The 17,191-nt window shown below is 37.3% G+C and overlaps 1 protein-coding gene across 1 annotated transcript in view; it reads right to left on the reverse strand.

Annotated features, from left to right (window-relative positions):
- LOC120538368 (small conductance calcium-activated potassium channel protein 3-like) overlaps nt 1-17,191 on the reverse strand; it is a 331,728-nt gene that overhangs the window by 253,094 nt on the left and 61,443 nt on the right. The window contains exon 2 of the mRNA XM_039767850.1: nt 4,280-4,375. Within this exon, the coding sequence (XP_039623784.1) occupies nt 4,280-4,375 (96 nt within the window). The remainder of the gene's footprint in view (nt 1-4,279; nt 4,376-17,191) is intronic.

Here is a 17,191-nt window from a genome sequence, read left to right on the forward strand (position 1 = left end):
AGAGGAGAGATGCTGAGTATATTGGGAGAATGATAGAAGGATAGAGCTGCCAGGGAAGAGAAAAAGAGGAAGGTCTAAGAGAAGATTTATGAATCTGGTGAGAGAAGACATGCCGGTGATGGGTGTAACAGAACTAGATGCAGAGGACAGAAAGATATGGAAGGAGATGATCTGCTGTGGCGACCCCTAACAGGAGCAGCCGAAAGAAAAAGAAGAAGAGATAGACGAGATCAGTGCAGCTAGTTGTGAAGGAAGTTGGAAACTGTAGTGATTGGAACAAGGTCCCTTCCAGTTACAGATCCATTGTCTTCTTACAGCTGTGCTGTTTTGTCCATCACATACAGCCAGAGGTCAGTCTGCAGTCACAAGTCTAAATTAAAGGTCCCTTTGGGTGCCTTTTTATCAGAAGGAGCTCTGCAGAGGTGCCAGCTGAACTCTGATTTACCTGTATATATGATAGAACCACAGAGCTGATCATAGTGTTAGTAAAGCTGCAGTTCAGCGATTCACTTTAGTATTTACTCTGGAGGGTGTCTTATAGCCTCATATGCTGCTAAAAACCTAACAAAATGGCTCATTTTGTCCTGCATCAGTTGTCCTCATCTGTTGAGGCACTATGGCAGGGATTATGGCAGGGATTCTTAAACTGAGGTCCAGGGGTCCATGGATTTTTTAGAGGGTCTGTGAGGGTCAGATAAAAATTAGCAATTGTATTCACTATAAAGCCTGTACTGTTGATTTTTCTTGTGCGTTACATCTCTAGCCATTATTTTTCTTGCATATTACTTTTCTCGCAAGTATTTATCTCACCTAAGCCAAATGTGTGAGTTACATACTCATGAGAAAAATAACGGGCAAGAAAAATAATGGTAAGAAAAATGTTGCGCAAGAAAAATCAAGCAAGAAAAATACCGGTCACCATACAACCACTCCCTTTGTCCCCATCAACAGCTTGCCATTGAAAGAAAATGCACCCTGCCACTGCTTACAGTGCAAAGTTTAATAATATTTTGTGTATGTCATTATCCAACCGGCTATATCCTAACTGTATGGTCACGGGGGTCTGCTGGAGCCAATCCCAGCCAACACAGGATGCAAGGTAGGAAAAAAACCCTGGGCTGGGCGCCAGCCCACCGCAGGGCACACACACACCAAACACACTAGGGACAATTTAGGATCGCCAGTGCACCTAACCTGCATGTCTTTGGACAGTGGGAGGAAACCGGAGCACCCTGAGGAAACCCATGCAGACACGGGGAGAACATGCAAACTCCACACAGAGAGGACTTGGGAAACAAACCTGGGCCTCCTAACTGCGAGGCAGCAGCGTTACCCACTGCGCCACCGTGCCGCCCATATGTCATTATATATGAAACAGTCAAATCTCCATAAATAAAGTACATTATATTCATTGCATGCAAAGTTAAATTTATGTGAATTTATCTGGGGAAGTGGGTCCATAGCTTTCATCAGATTCTTAAAGGTGTACTTGACCCAAAAAAAGGTTAAGAATCACTGCACTATGGAACTCCAAAGCACAGGTATAGCATATTACCCTGCCAAATGATAAACTGTGGATACAGGAAACAAAAACGAAGAATGGCGTGATTTTAGGATTTTAATTAACGGCAGCATGAATTAACAGAAGAGTTTTAAAATGGTGAGTCAAAACACCTTAATGAGTTTAAGGAGAAGTAAAAACGTAAGAAGATATTAATAAGCTACTAGAAAAACAAACAAGGAGTCTATAGACTTTGAGATCACCTCCAAAAATATAATGCACCTGAGAAATTTATTTTGAGTACATCTTGTTTGTTGACCTGTCATTAAAAATGTTTATTTGCCCTTTTTATTATGTCATTCACTATAAATGTAGCTGACATTTTTATTAATGACACATCTCACTAATCCTCAGAGGACATTTTGGCTTCTAGTAAGACACAATTATGAAACTTCACAGGAAGGCAGTGTGTCTGTGAGATTAGTCATGATTTGATTGTAACACATGTTCAGTGTTACCTCCCTTTTGCAGAATAACTTCCTTCAGCAGCTGGAAGCTGTAATTTAATTGTCTATTACTGCTGAATGAGTCTTCCCTGCATTTAGCAAAGTTTGAACACTGATTTGGCACCCAATCAGACAAGACTGAAAGTTCTACTTCTTTTAGGCTCATCACATTTTTCAAACTACAATCAGACACAGGGAGGTACATGGAGATCAAATCTCAGTTAGCATATTTCTGTCTTTGGTAAGCATTCAGGGGTGTAAAGTTCTAATATGACAGCAATAGGTGATAATTCAGAATCCAGAGTGTTTGTACATCAATGGCCTTAGAGTAATTACTCAGTTCATCCACTTTGTAATCATTTACTTACTCACTTCTAAACACCAAACCTATACCATGATACCGACAATGTTCTCTTCAATTTCCTAGTCAAACATTATTATCCTCGTTATCACCAGTTTAATGCAATTTTATGCATATACAAAGGTAAGCTACTTGTCTCAAAATTGCTTTCCTTCCTTCTTCACAATCCTGGGCAACTTTTGGGAATGAGACCCATTATCTTCTCATCATCCAACACCACCTCCAATCAAGTGTTCTTCAGCAATACTCACCCCACATGCCCAAACCACCTTTCTGCTCAACACAAAATTAACTACCTTCATGCCAAGTCTGTCACTCCAAGACACTTCACACATCATTCTTGCCTCTCTTTTTCCAGCTTTGCTTCATACTTCACCTTCACCATCCAATTCTTGGTCCCATAGAGCATAATACGCCTTATATTGCTTTCAAAATAAATTCTTTTTTCAATGAATGACAGACTCCTTCGGAAGTCAGAATTTCTTTCTTGCACCTCTATACCTTGCTATCACTGCTGTATCTACACTCAAACTTCTATCTCTGTCACCAAAGTAGCAAAACTTTCTTCCTATCTACAAATCAGTTCCATTGCTGATATCTAAATTTACACTTACTACATTTCACGTTACACACACCACTTCCACTGTTTTTACAAATCAAGGATGTACTGGGTCCCTGTCCTTACACTGCTACTTCTTTTATTTACCCACTTCTGACAACTGTGCATTGAATTGTATTTCTTCAAACACCTCTTTGACAATCTAAATTCAGGTTCATGGGGTTAAATACTAACACTACTATTGATTGACTACTATATGACCGTCATCATCAAATTCTTCCATGAGAACCACAAATACAATGAGGAATGACTGAGGTCATTCATGTTCGGTAGAATGCCTAGATGGGGCTGGGCGGCCTTGTGGCCTCAGAGCCCCTGCAGATTTTGTTTTTTTCTCCAGCTGCCTGGTTATCGAACATTACTTTTATTCTATGTTAATTAGTGTTCCATAATTTTAATTATTTATAATTATTTATTTTGTCTTTTTTCTCTTTCTTCATCATGTAAAGCACTTTGAGCTGCATTATTTGTATGAAAAAGTACTATATAAATACATTTTGTTGTTGTACACCATCATACACACAATGTCTTAATCAACTTTCAAGTCAAATACTAGTATCATTCTAACACAAGAGTAGTTGATTTTTTTAAGCAAGCCACTTGCAGAAGTGTTCACAGAATAAGAGTCTTTAAAAATTTATTTTTTAATGCCTATTACAGCTTGTGAGGAAAGAGGAGGGGTACCTTTGGAGATTTTGGACATAAAGTAGGTATAAGGTACTTTAGATGTATTTAATTATTTTTTTTCAAAACTGGTATGAAATTAATTTGGTGCACCCTCTTAAAAAATTGATAGGTTTCACGCAAATATTAACTGCACAAGCTGTATGTAGAACTTGAACAATCAATAAATTCCTAAGAACATTATTCCAGTTATTGTCCCCAACATCTATTCAAGTCTATATGACCTTTCCAAAGCCAAATTCAGAATATGAATTTCCATCTCAGCCATTGAAGACTAAAACCCTACATTGTAAACCAGGCTAGCATCAGTCATTCCATACTGAAGAGCAACACTATAATAATAAGTAAGTTCTTCTCCGGCCTCATTCAAAATTATGCCAGCAAGATCTGCATTCTCACACCGACAAGGTCTGTGTGTGTCCTGTTAGGTTGACATCCCAACACACATCAAGACCAGCTTTGTGACATAACTAGGCTATCCGCATCTTTATTTATTACTGTGAAGAAATAGGGTAGAGGCAAACGAAAAGAAAAGAAAAAAAGAATATACTGGACATAAAGTATTAAAGATCAGCATTTAAATCTGTAAATCAAAAGTGTCATCTTACCTGCACTTCCCTTGCATGATAGGCCACAATCAAACCTAAGAGGATCACTGTAGACAAGCTGATAAGGCATTTCAAAGCTAACGAATACATTGATCCCTGAAAACAAAGAAAAATGAAGAAATTATTAAATTGGCCATTATCTTTTAAGAAAGGTGTAAATTTCAGCTTTTGATTATTGCCCCTTTGAGCTCATTGTGTCAGTGTATCTGCTTTTTTGTTTTCTTACACGGATTCAAGAAACCAATAATGACTACAGGAGTACACAAGCTATAAACGAGCTGCTGACAGCCACCGTGTCCTATGTGGTTTTTTTTTTTTCTTTTTTTTTTAATCATTTACATCAGAAGAAAACACAAATTCTCATGGTATTGATACTGTTCAGTCATGCCTTTTCCAATTCTCATGAAATTGGTTCTGCTTAGTCCTGTCTGTCCTAATCCCCAAAGGAATTCTTCTGTAACTTCTGATTCAAATAGCACATTCAAAGTGCAGACAGAGAATTATAACCCCTTATAAAAAATTGAGCACTAGGGAATTTATCACAGTATTAAAGAATGTATACCCTGATTATTATATATCTGAATAGAGGCTACATTCTTATTTTCTGGCAGTGTTCTAAGCATTAATATATGCAGTATGTTAGCATAGTAATAATAAAAATAATAATACATTTTTTTATATAGCACAGACTTTTATTTCAAATTTTATTTCAAATTAAGCTATTTTTGCTTGCCTCTCCACCTCTTTTGTTTTTTTTTTTTGTGAGCAGGGAGCTACTACAAACGTAAAGGGACAGGGCAGTGTGAACACAGAAAACACAATTTATATAACATTCAGTCATTAAAACAAAAAAAAAATGCATAATTTTGAGAAAAACAGCCCAAAAGAAGGTATTCAACCCAAGATCTGTTTAAACTGCAGAGCGCCTTCAAAAATAGCCAACACTGCAGTGAAATTGCCTACTCTAGCAACTATATAAGTGGAGGACTATTTTATGTTAATATTTTTTTGTTAAATTACATTGAATTATATATTCCTACAATCTTGTTCTCTGTTTAAAAGTTCAGGAAAAGATTCATTTAGAACCCTTATTACAGAATAATTCAAAGTAGCAGAGAATGTCGCGTAATAAATGTGGTCCATTAAAATCAGTAAAATTAGTAAATTGCTATTCTGGAGTGCAGCACAGTTGGCGCATACAGCAAAATTAACCCATGAATGATTTAGTTCACACCCATATGTGTTTTGCTTTAAACATTTATCCAGTACAAATGCATAAATATTGTATACACCTCCACATACACATGCACATACTTTGCTAACATATACTTACCTTTTCTATAAACCAAATCACGCAGATCCACTACAGTTGTGCTAAAAAGTCTGTGAACCTGGTGTATTTTCTCTGTTTCTGCATAAATATGACCTAAAATATGATCAGGTCCTAAAACTAGATAAACAGAACCAAATGATACAAAAACACTTTATTTTTCATTTATTTACAAGGGAAGATGATTCAATGTTACAGATTTGTGGGTGAATCTTGGTTTTCAGTAACTGGTGTGAGCCCCTTGTACAGCAATAACTTTGACGAAATATTTTTTCTGGTAAATGTTGATCAGCTCTGCATATTAGATTGAAGGAATTTCAGCTCAGTCCTAATTGTAGAAGTGCTTCAACTCAGAAATGCTTTTGGGCTTCCTTGCATGAACTGTTTGTTTCAGGGCCTTCCACTACATTTCTATAGAATTAAGGTTGGCCATTCCAAAACAATAAAGTTCTTTTTCTTTGACTATTCTTTGCCAGAATGATGTTTGTGTTGTTGCTGCATGACCCACTTTCCCTTGAGCATAATTTCACAGACAGATATCAGATATGAATTTTTCCTGTAGAATTTGCTGGTACAATTCAGAATTCCTAATTGGCCCTAGTGTGTGCTTGGTGTGTGGGTGTACTTGTGTGTGTCCTGCAGTGGGTTGGCACCCTGCCCAGGATTGGTTCCTGCCTTGTGCCCTGTGTTGGCTGGGATTGGCTCCAGCAGACCCCAGTGACCCTGTGTTTGGATTCAGCGGGTTAGAAAATGGATGGATGGATAGTTCTATCAATGATGACAATCCATCCTTTTCTAGAAGCTGCAAAGTATGTCCAAATCATTATACGGGCACCACCATGTTTCACAGAGGGGTAAGGTGGAATGTAGAGTTTGCTTTTCACCAAATATAATACTTCCTGTTCAAGCCAAAATGTTCTACTTTGGATTAATCTTCCATTACCCTTCTGACTTATCCTCATGGTCTATAGCAGTATTTCTCAACCTTTAAGTATTTGCGACCCAAGTTTTCATAAGTTTTAGTTGCACCCCCCTAACGTTTTTTTGAAAGGAGCCCACTAATACGAATTTGTTCTTTTTTAATTAATGATATATCATAGATGCATATTTTATTTTACCTACTTAACTTTTATCAACATTTATCTAATTCTATACTGTATTTATTTTTCTAGTATCAGAATGTAGTTTAAGTTAATTTGCTTTGGTTTCAATTGATGTATTTTTCATATTTTTGATTCTTGTTTTCTTTTTTTCACATCTTCGTGCTCCCCTTTTTGTTACCTCACGCCCCTAGGGGGGTCCACCCCACAGTTTGAGAACCACCGGTCTATGGCAATCTTTAGAAGGGCAGCAATGTTCTTTTTGGAGAGTATTGGCTTTCTTCTTGCAACACAGCCATGCACACTTTTGTTGTTCAGAGTTCTTCTGATAGTGGACTCATAAACAATGACTTTAGCAAATGCAAGAGAGGCCTTTTGATACTAAGATGTTACCCTGTGGTTCTTTGTGACATGCCTTGATCTTGGAATGATCTTTGTTGGTCGACCACTCTTGGGGAGGGTAACAATGGTGTTGAATTCCCTTCATTTGTACACGATCAATCTGACAGTGGACTGGTATAGTCCAAACTCTTTAGAAAGGTTTTTGTGTCCTATTCTAGTCTGGTGAGCATCAACAACTTTTTTTTTTCTGAGGCCCTCAAAATTTTTTATTTGGTCAAAGCATGACACACTTCCATAAACCTGTGTGGTGAAGATCAGGCTTTGGTAGTGAAGACTCAGAGTTTTTTTTTTTTTCGCTTCACTTGTCAACACCCCCAGCCTGAGCTATGCGTTAGCCACTTCGGGTCTCTGCTGCTCACGTATGTGGATTTCACTTTAACCAAACAACAAATCTTTTAATTTTTGTGGAAACGCCACTTCATTGGGAAGAAACACTATTTTTCCCTGATGGCAACACGAATTAGATGATCTACAAGTCTCCGACTTCAAGTTAAATCCAAGCAATATATTCAATCTCTTTTCACTGTTCCGTTATTTAACCAAGTAATAATTTTCCATTTGTTTGTGCTAATGTGATCTTTACTATCATTTTTTTTGAGACTTTTGTATTTTAGTAATTTCATTATCTCTAACCTGCTCTGCATGTTTATCACGCCAATGTTTTCAAATTCTTTACAATGTTCTGCTTTGTCATCTACGCTTTGTCTTTTATTTCCAGCCCCGGGAGTGGTTAAATCTCTTCGCACAAAGTCTCGCCTCGCGGGACATGAAAGGATCTCTCTGAAAAAGTCACGTCACATCGCAGGCTAAAAAGTTTCATCTTGTCCCAGGATTTTTTTTATTATAATAGAGAGATAGTGCAGAGCCTCACACACTTAGGCTTGATTGCCTTACCATTGATTGAAATACCTGAGTCTAATTTCCCCTTCAAATGAACTAATGATTCTTGATCTTCGCATATGTTTTCACACATAAATGTGGAAAAATGAATAATTTTTGTCAATACATAAATTTAAAAAGTATAATGTTATTCTGCCATTTGTTTAATTGGGTTCTCTTTAGATTGTACATAGTATACCTAAAAATGTGATCACAAATTAAGTCATATTTATCCAGAAACAGAGAAAATTCTAAAGGGTTCACAGATTTTCTAGCACCAGCATATATGCTTTCCTGCATGTTCACCTTAAAGTGTAGAGCATGTACTGTACATGTTTTTAATGGCAGACTTCACAACATCAAACAATTTTTTAAAAATTCTATTGCAACAGGCTTGAATTGGCTTACTATGAAAAACTAAACAGTATCAGATTTATGATGGCACAGTTCTCACAGTATTTTATTTTTTTATTCTTAACAGATTGTCTTGATGCATCATATCTAATGAGGTGTAGCACAGTTAATCAGAGATCGTCCTATGTAGCCATATGTTCACCAGTTATTTGTTGCTGACTGATTCGTCATGTTAGCACTGGTGACTGTCCATAGTTCTTTTAAATTAATTGATGTATCTCTAGCATACAAGGTGAAAATTACTTTACACCGATCAGCTACAACATCAAAACCACTGACATATAAAGCGAATGACATTTGTTATCTCATTATAATGGCACTTGTCAAGGGGTGAATATATTAGGTAGCAAGTGAAAAATCAGTTCTTGAAGGTGATGTGTTGGGAGAAGGAAAAACAGGCAAGCAGAAGGATCTGAATAACTTTGACAAGGGCCAAATGGTGATGGCTAGACGACTGGCTCAGAGCATCTCCAAAATGGCAGGTCTTGTGGATTGTTCCTGGTATGCAGACGTTAGTACCTACTAAGAGTTGTCCAAGGATGGACCAGCAGTGATTTGGCAACAGTGTCATTGGTACCCAAGTTTCATTGATGTACATGGGGGTTGAAACCCTTATCCTGCAGAATAGCTACTGCACCACACATTTCTGAAAAATGTTATGCTTATTATCAGAAAAAGATGCCAGAAAACACAGTGGCTGTGTATGGAGACAGTGTGATTGTCTGAGCAATGATCTGCTAGGAAACCTTTGGTTATGGCATTGATGTGGAGGTTACTTTGACTCGTACCAACTACCTAAAGATTGTTGCAGACCACGTAAACCCTTCATGGACAACGTGCTTCCTGAGGGCAGTGGCCTCTTTTACCTGGGTAATGCACCCTGGCACACTGCAAAAATTGTTCAGGAATGTTTGAAAAACATGACAAAGAGTTCACAGTTTTGACTTGACCACCAAATTCCCCAGATGTCAATTCAATCAAACCTCTGTGGGATGTGCAGGAAAAAGAAGTCTGATCAATAGAGGATCCACCTCGCAACTTACAGGACCTAAAGAATTTGCTGCTAATGTCTTGGTGCCAGATACCACAGGATACCTTCAGAGGTCTTGTGGAGTCCACGCCTCAATGGATCAGAGCTGTTTTGGCTGAATGATGGGGGCCTACATAATATTAGGCAGGTGGTTTTAATGTTGTGGCTGATCAATCTATATGTAAATGAATACCCTGATGTCAATGAAAATGCTCAATAAATAGTAAGTTCATTTAAACACAAGTCAGCTGTTACATAATGAAGGTTATCCCATAGAATTTGTACTCATCCACAAAATTGCTTTAGACAAAGGTCAGCTCAACATATGGTAACTTTGAATCTATACTCTATAAATACCCTCATGACCTTTTCTGTGCAATCATTCGTCACTCTCGCACTCCACCTCCAATTCCCACTACAAGCTACCTCTTACTCTGATATATTAAGGAGGGTAGATTCATTTTTCCATAACATCAATGTCAAGAATTTTTTAAAAGTAAAAAAAAATCGCATATATGTAAAATGAACAATCCATCCAATTTTCCACTACCATGAGCATTTCATGCCATCACTAGGAGCATCACGATTCCCAGTTTATCCCAGAATGCATTGTTACTCATATACTAGGTATTTGTAGATATTTCTTGCAAGCTTACACTTCTCTTTTACTATACTCCTGTCTAATGATGAATTGTTGTTTTTTTTTTCTTGGAATTTTCTATGTAGTATATGGCAAAAATAAATTCATAATCAATATTGCTATAAAATAAACGGGGGCATAAAGTTCAGGCAAAGATGGTTGCCTGCTAGTGACAGAGCAGGTACTTGTAGCTGGTTGTGCAAAATAGTGAAAGACATGAAAAAAGTAAAAAAAAGCAAAATCTGAAACGACTAATCAATCACAGGAGAACAGCCAAAACACAGGACTCTGAACTACTTGATGATAGAGTGAAAGATAGATTGTGCAAAACTAAAATAATTGGTTTATTAATATAGTATACATGTGAAAACTGTTTTAGTTCTGCCATTTACTTTAGTTAAGAATTTCCACACTTCCACTCCAGTTTAGTATCCAGAAATGCTGCTGCTGAGAGGACTGTGTGCAGGAGAAAAGGGTAGGACAAGCACAGAGGGAAAATGAGCAAAGCAAGAAGTTCGGGAGAACATGCGGAGAGCATAAGGAAGAAATATATGTTGACAGACAGAACAGAGATGACGTGTTAACAGAGAAAGCAGCATATATCTTAACACCATAACAGTCATGGTTTAACTAAATGTTCAGTTTCTGGGCAAACCATTGTGAAGGATGAGATAGTAGTCTGCCAGTCCGAATGTTCTTGTGAACTGCCTGATACTCAACAATCAGCATTAACTGAGATGAGACAGTGAGTGTACAGTATAAATGTGATGATAATGTCTTAACCTGGAAGCAATTAACCTGGGCACAGACTTGGAGAGAGTGGTCTGGAGACTAGGTAGGCTTAGATATACTGTAGCTTTTTAAGGTATTATTGAAGCGTTCCATGCCCCATGTTTGCAGATCGATAATATGAACCCATGTGGATGTGCCTTAAGGAAAATTTTTTAGTCGACTGGTAAAAAAATTACCACATTGTGGCACATTATCTAGGATTGTCAGAACCTGATATGCATCTTCTGCCTGATTTCTATCCCACGTATTTTCATGCAAGTGTAAGCATAAATTTTAACTGGGTACTGGCTTGGACAGAGTGGTCTAGAGACCATGTGGACTCAGATATAGATTTTTAAGGTATTATTAAAGTGTTCTGTGCCCCATGCTTACTTTTCCATAATATTAAGCCATTTGGATGTGCTTTATAATCCTCTTTAAAGTAATGCTTTGTAGTCAGCTGGTAAAAAATAGAGCCCATTATCTGTACAGACAGGATTATCGATACTTGATCTGCATCCTCTGTCTGATTTCTAATGCACATATTTCCATGCAGACATAAACAAGGCTACTTTTTAGAGTGCTGCCTGATCTTTACCATGAATCTGTGTAAGTTTACAACATTACATGCAGCTTCATCTTACTTCAGGATCATATTGAGATTGATTTCGTCTTTAGTAACAAATACATTTTTTCAAGATTTACTATAAAAGATGATCATTTTTAACTTTACAATGCTTTGAAAGAATACATTTCACAATGACAGTTTTAACTCCTGTTTAACTAAGGAGTAAAGTGAACTGTATCATGTATGAAGCAACCTGTATCAGACCCTCTTGGTATTTCATTTCAAGAAATTGCAAGAGTAAAACCATACCCAGTTATATTTGCAAGCATAATAAACTCTTCATTATACAATCAAATTGAAATGTTCCAGATGTCATACAATGCACTGTAAAATGTTTCCTCATGAACAGTACTTTCTGCACCACGATAAAAATATGATGCAGTCTATGACAGTTTGAAAATACTTTGCATGCCTGGTGCAATTCAAGCAGTGTGTACAGAATAGGTAGTGACAGGGGCCATGCAATAGATTGGCACCCCGTCCATAGGTATTTCCTGGTTTGTGTCTAATGCCGCATTGGATAAGGTTCACTGTAATCATGAACTGGATTAAGCAGGTTTGAAAACATTGCTGTTGTTTAGTATATGTGTTAATAGCCTATAGACCACCAATAAGAAATCATTGACCATCCAGAAGTGAAGAACTTAAATGAAAACTTAAATACTAGTCATATTCAGCATTGCATAGTTCATACCAGGAGATGTTCTTCATGGCTTTGAAGGCCAAACCAAATGCAAGGTTTCTATTATATCTTTCTGATTAGCAGCAGACCATATGGTCTTAGACGAGAAACTCCATATCCCAAACAATTTCATGCTACCAGTCATTTTTCTGATATCGGTGCTTGATTTCAAAACCTCAAGGAGGTGTTTGGGCCTATGGAAACCAGTGGGATTGCAAAGATGTAGTACTCACAGGCAGCTGCCATAAAGGACAAGATCATGCTGTTGTAATTCATTGACATCTGGAACATCTGATACTCAGTGGAAGACACCAGACTGCAGTGGTGAGATGCTCCCAGGAGAGATGTACAATCTATTTCTATTGTTGAAGAAAGATAATTGATTGTAAATTAATTGTTGAGGTTCAGAGCTAGAGCCATGGACCATCATGTTGTCTATTTATACCACAAACACTTAATGTGTTCTTGAAAAACATGGACATTATTTTTTAAAGGCTAGAGTACATCCTGGTTAAGTCTATTCTTTACACAAGAGATGGAGTAAGACAAAACATTATTAAAGTAGTGATGTTTTCAAATGTTTTATTTTTTGGGCTCAATGGGAAGAATATCATTATATATTACCACAAATATATTATGAATAGTTTACAAGATATAACTAAAAGCAAAGCTTTATTGGGAGTATGTAAGTATGGCTTAGGGTTTATTTGAAACTGTAAACATGAAATTTTTCAATGGTCCAGATCACTGGAAGCAAAATATCAACCAACCAACAAAATACTAATTTGCATTTGTAGTGTAATAATTTGCTTTAAGTTTTGTATAATAGATATGTAATACGCGAGCGAAACCATGGGGGACACTAGTATACAATAAAATGTCTATCTGTTTGTCTGTCTGTTCAATTTACAGTCCTACACCCTTTGAACACATTTTGTATAGCTGCTGTCTAGGACATATGGACAAGTTACACTACTTTGGGGCACAAAATATTGACCCTGGGGGTTCCAGTGTTTTAACCTTTCCCTGTGTGCTACAGTTTGCATGCTAGTATTACATGCTGACTCAAAGCAAGTGAAACATCAGAACAGACTGAAGCCAAACTAGTAGACAAAATGACCAGAGCTTAACATTTCTTACCCATGCAACATTATGTGCTGCTTCTATCTACTATAATATAAAAAGAAGTATTATGTACCTTTGCCAGGGGTATTGAGTGAAACTTAATTAAGAGTGGGAGTGCAGTGCAACACAAAGGAGAATCAAAGGGTTATTGTTTAACTTTGTCAGCTTTTCTTTATACTTTAAGTAGTATGAACCGTCTGCCTTGATCTAAGAGGATGAGTCAGACATGACAGTGTTCCTGGTTACAACTAGCAAGGACTTACCACAATTCTGGAATCCAATCAGATCCATAAAGGACAAAGTCTCAACTGTCGAGAATTTGGATATTAAAAGAGAGGCAGTGTAGATTACGGATTGGAGAACTAGCAGTAACAACAGGGTGACCATTTAAAAAAAAAAAAAACCACATAAATCTTTGCTTTCTTTCCTTTACCTCTACAAATATACCCAGGTAACACCACACTACTAAGCAATTTAGCAAACCAGAAGCCTTCATTCAGTTCTTGCAGGCCATTGTATGTTTATTCATCCCTGTATTACCTACCTATTCACTCGTTTTCTCTCTCCAAGCCCATAATTTGTCCACATAAGTGTTTCAGCTATCTGCCATAATAATCGGGTCCTATAAGTTGCCTGTGACCATTTTCTGGTGTCAATTAATGTTGCTTGAAATTGTAAAGTATGTCCTTTCCTTCTTGGGTGTTGAATCAATGTATTTCTTTGACATGCTGCTTCAGATTTCCATCTTTGGGCATTTGTGATTTGTTCAGATATTATGTTGACACACAAAGAATCATTATACAGTACTTATTTTGCAGATATGTCATTAGACAAGTTTCTCAGCTACAGTTCCTCCATAACAATAACTTTACCATTGTATTGAATGCTTCTTTTATCATAAATGAAATATCCATAGGATCTGACTGTCACTCTACGTATCAAATCCAGTCCTTCTCAGCTTTCAGTGAGTTGCTTTTGGATTTCACTCGCATGTATCTTGCATTATCCATTTAATTTTCCTTTAAAGTGACTGTAAATCCTCAATTCAGTAACAGCATGAACCTTGTTTATTGAGCTCTTTCAGATGGCACAATAATCAACAAACTGTTATTTTATTTACTTTTTCACTCTCATATCAAATGAAATGTTTAAAAAGTATTTACTTTAAACATTGCAGTGGTCGGTGCCCTGTCCAGGGGCCACATGCATAATGCCGTGCATTGAATTCACACTATAACATGACGTAAGCACAAAAGCGGAAATGTGCTTACTCACAAAAAAATCTAGATGCATAAATCTGTGTGTTCACCAACTTCCACGATCTTCCGCTACATAAATCCCTGTCAGCGTGAAAAATAACGCACGTGCACGCGCCTGTTGTCCCACCCCAACTCCTCCCAGAATTTCTTTGAATATGCAAATCAATATAAATAGCCCTTAAGATCAGCCTTCTGTGAAAAGACAATGTCAAAATTACGAGGGAAAATAGAAAAATTTCAGCGAATACCAAGTGGAGGCAAGGAAAAACTTACTATTTGTTGGTTTAAACAGTGGTATAAACAACAAAAGGAAGTTGATCGATTGACATAGCATGTCAGAAAAACTTGAAAGCTCAAGTTCACAAAGTCTCACTGTGCCCAAAATAAAAAAGAAGTTGTCACAAATCAAAGTCGCTGTGAAAAGGCAAGTTGCAGCCAACCGTCTAAGTGTCATATGAAAGCTTATTAGGGTACAGAAAAAAAGGCACACAGTGGGAAAAAAAGCACGAAATGTCAACTTTAATCTTGAAATTTCCAATTTAATCACGTAGTTTATTTTGTCATTAAAGTAGAACATCATAAAGTTCATCTTAAAATCATTTAATTTACTACGTAGTTTCTCAAATCCCATCATAACTAAAGTAGCACGTTAAATGCTTTGTTTTGTATTTGATCATCTATGTGTGTGAATCACTACGTGCTTCCAGGCTTTCTTTTCCTTCGACAGGACACAGAATCCATTACATTCGTAATATTACAGCTCTCTGAATAATTAAAATACTGAGAAGTATACGTGATAGCATTTTCATGACGATAGGAGTTAAAGCATGTTATTAAACATGGGAACACAGTGGCACAGTGATTGTTCATGTTTCACGCAAGATGCTTGCTGTGCCATGTGCGACCTTCGTTGAAATAATTTATTGCAGCAGTACTGTCTCTTTCAAACGTACTATTCCTATCCTTACTTTTTCTTTCTCCAAATACCCAATCGCCACACAATCAGCTCTGTAAAAGATGTTAAGCCATCTGTAAGCTTAGAATGCCGATTCTTCAAAACTTTTAAGGAACATTGAAATATCTTCGTAATGTTTAATTATTCTATCCATCTATCCTTCCAGTGTCGTGCCAGCCATAGCAAGAATACAGCGCGAGGCAGAAACAATCCGTGAACGAAGTTCCAGCTCCTGGCTAGCGCTGTGGCACCGAGTAGTTAAAGTTTTATCTGTATAAAATAATAAACATATTTTGCTGCATTTCATCTTAAAAATGATATTGTCATCATATGTAAATATGCACTTTATAAAGTGGCTTAGGTTGTGCAATATTATAACTGCATCGTAAGTTTGTAGTGAGGTGATTGTACTTATAAGTACAAACAGTTCTACAAGGAGCACTTGATGGACTGATTGAGTGCGTTTAGAGTTCTTGGGATGAAGCTGTTTCTGAACCACAAGGTCCGTACAGGAAAGATTCTGCAGCGTTTGCCTTATGTGAGCAGTTCAAATAGACAGTATGGCTGAGGCAGCGTGTGCTTGATGCTGTATCCCAATAATTCTCTTTCCGATCAGCTGCTGTACAGCTGTGATTCACACTCAGATACAGTGATATAAATATTCCGAGTGAGAGTGGAGCGAGAGTAATATGGAAAAAGATGATCGGATGTGGGATCCGAGGTGCAGTGAGAGTAACAACACTAAAGCAGTTATGGTATTTGGAATAGTTTGACCATTCTGTAGACCATTATATTGTTACAGGTTAATTACAATCAGATGCATTAAACTAACAAACAATATGCAGTTAATTTCATTGTATTTATAAAGCCATATCAGGGATGTGGATCTGAAAAAGAAAGATAAACCACACAGGAACAGTAGCACTGCTTTGATGATGGGTGCCGCCAATCTGCAAAACTGAGTGGAGAACTTGCGTACGACAGGGTATGAGCTACCATGGAAATGTGCGTGGGTTTATGCCAAGTTTAGGTTTTATACATCGCGATTTGAATGTGGAAACATAATTATGCAACATTTCTGTGTGTACACACCGTTTATACATGAGGCCCCAGGACGGACTAGAGTATGTAAGAGTAGGCAATGTGATTAACTGGTGCCTGTTTGGGGCTGTTCCTGCATTGATCCATATGCTGTCAGGAGTCCTTATACTGTGAATTAAAGTAGATTTGAGAATTTTACGAAATTATTATTTTCTTTCTCTCCCTCTCTGTACTAGCTCTGTACTAGGTGGTACAAGGAAAAGAAACTGGAAAATCACATACTACACTGACATGACATCCTGGCACACCCACTTGTTATAATTAGTGCATTGACTTATGACGACTTCTTTCCCTATGATCTGCTACAGCCTCTGGGGTGCAGATGGAAGAGCATTGCTCCTAGGACTACTAATATGCAATTATCTTGTCAATTGCTGAATTGTGCATTTTAGAGGAACACTCACAATGGGATATCGTTCCACCAATTCCTCACATATCAAATTGAGTTAGGCTGTCCGCACATATAGCTCCATAATCTAACTTCACAAAATACAGCATGGCCTATTAACAAGTAGGACACCATTTTGCCTGTAAAACTAAATTCTTTGAGGTATGGAGTCAACAAGATAGCGAGGTTATTCCTTAGTAATTTTGGT

Source organism: Polypterus senegalus, chromosome 1, assembly GCF_016835505.1.
Source record: "Polypterus senegalus isolate Bchr_013 chromosome 1, ASM1683550v1, whole genome shotgun sequence".
NCBI lineage: Eukaryota > Metazoa > Chordata > Cladistia > Polypteriformes > Polypteridae > Polypterus > Polypterus senegalus.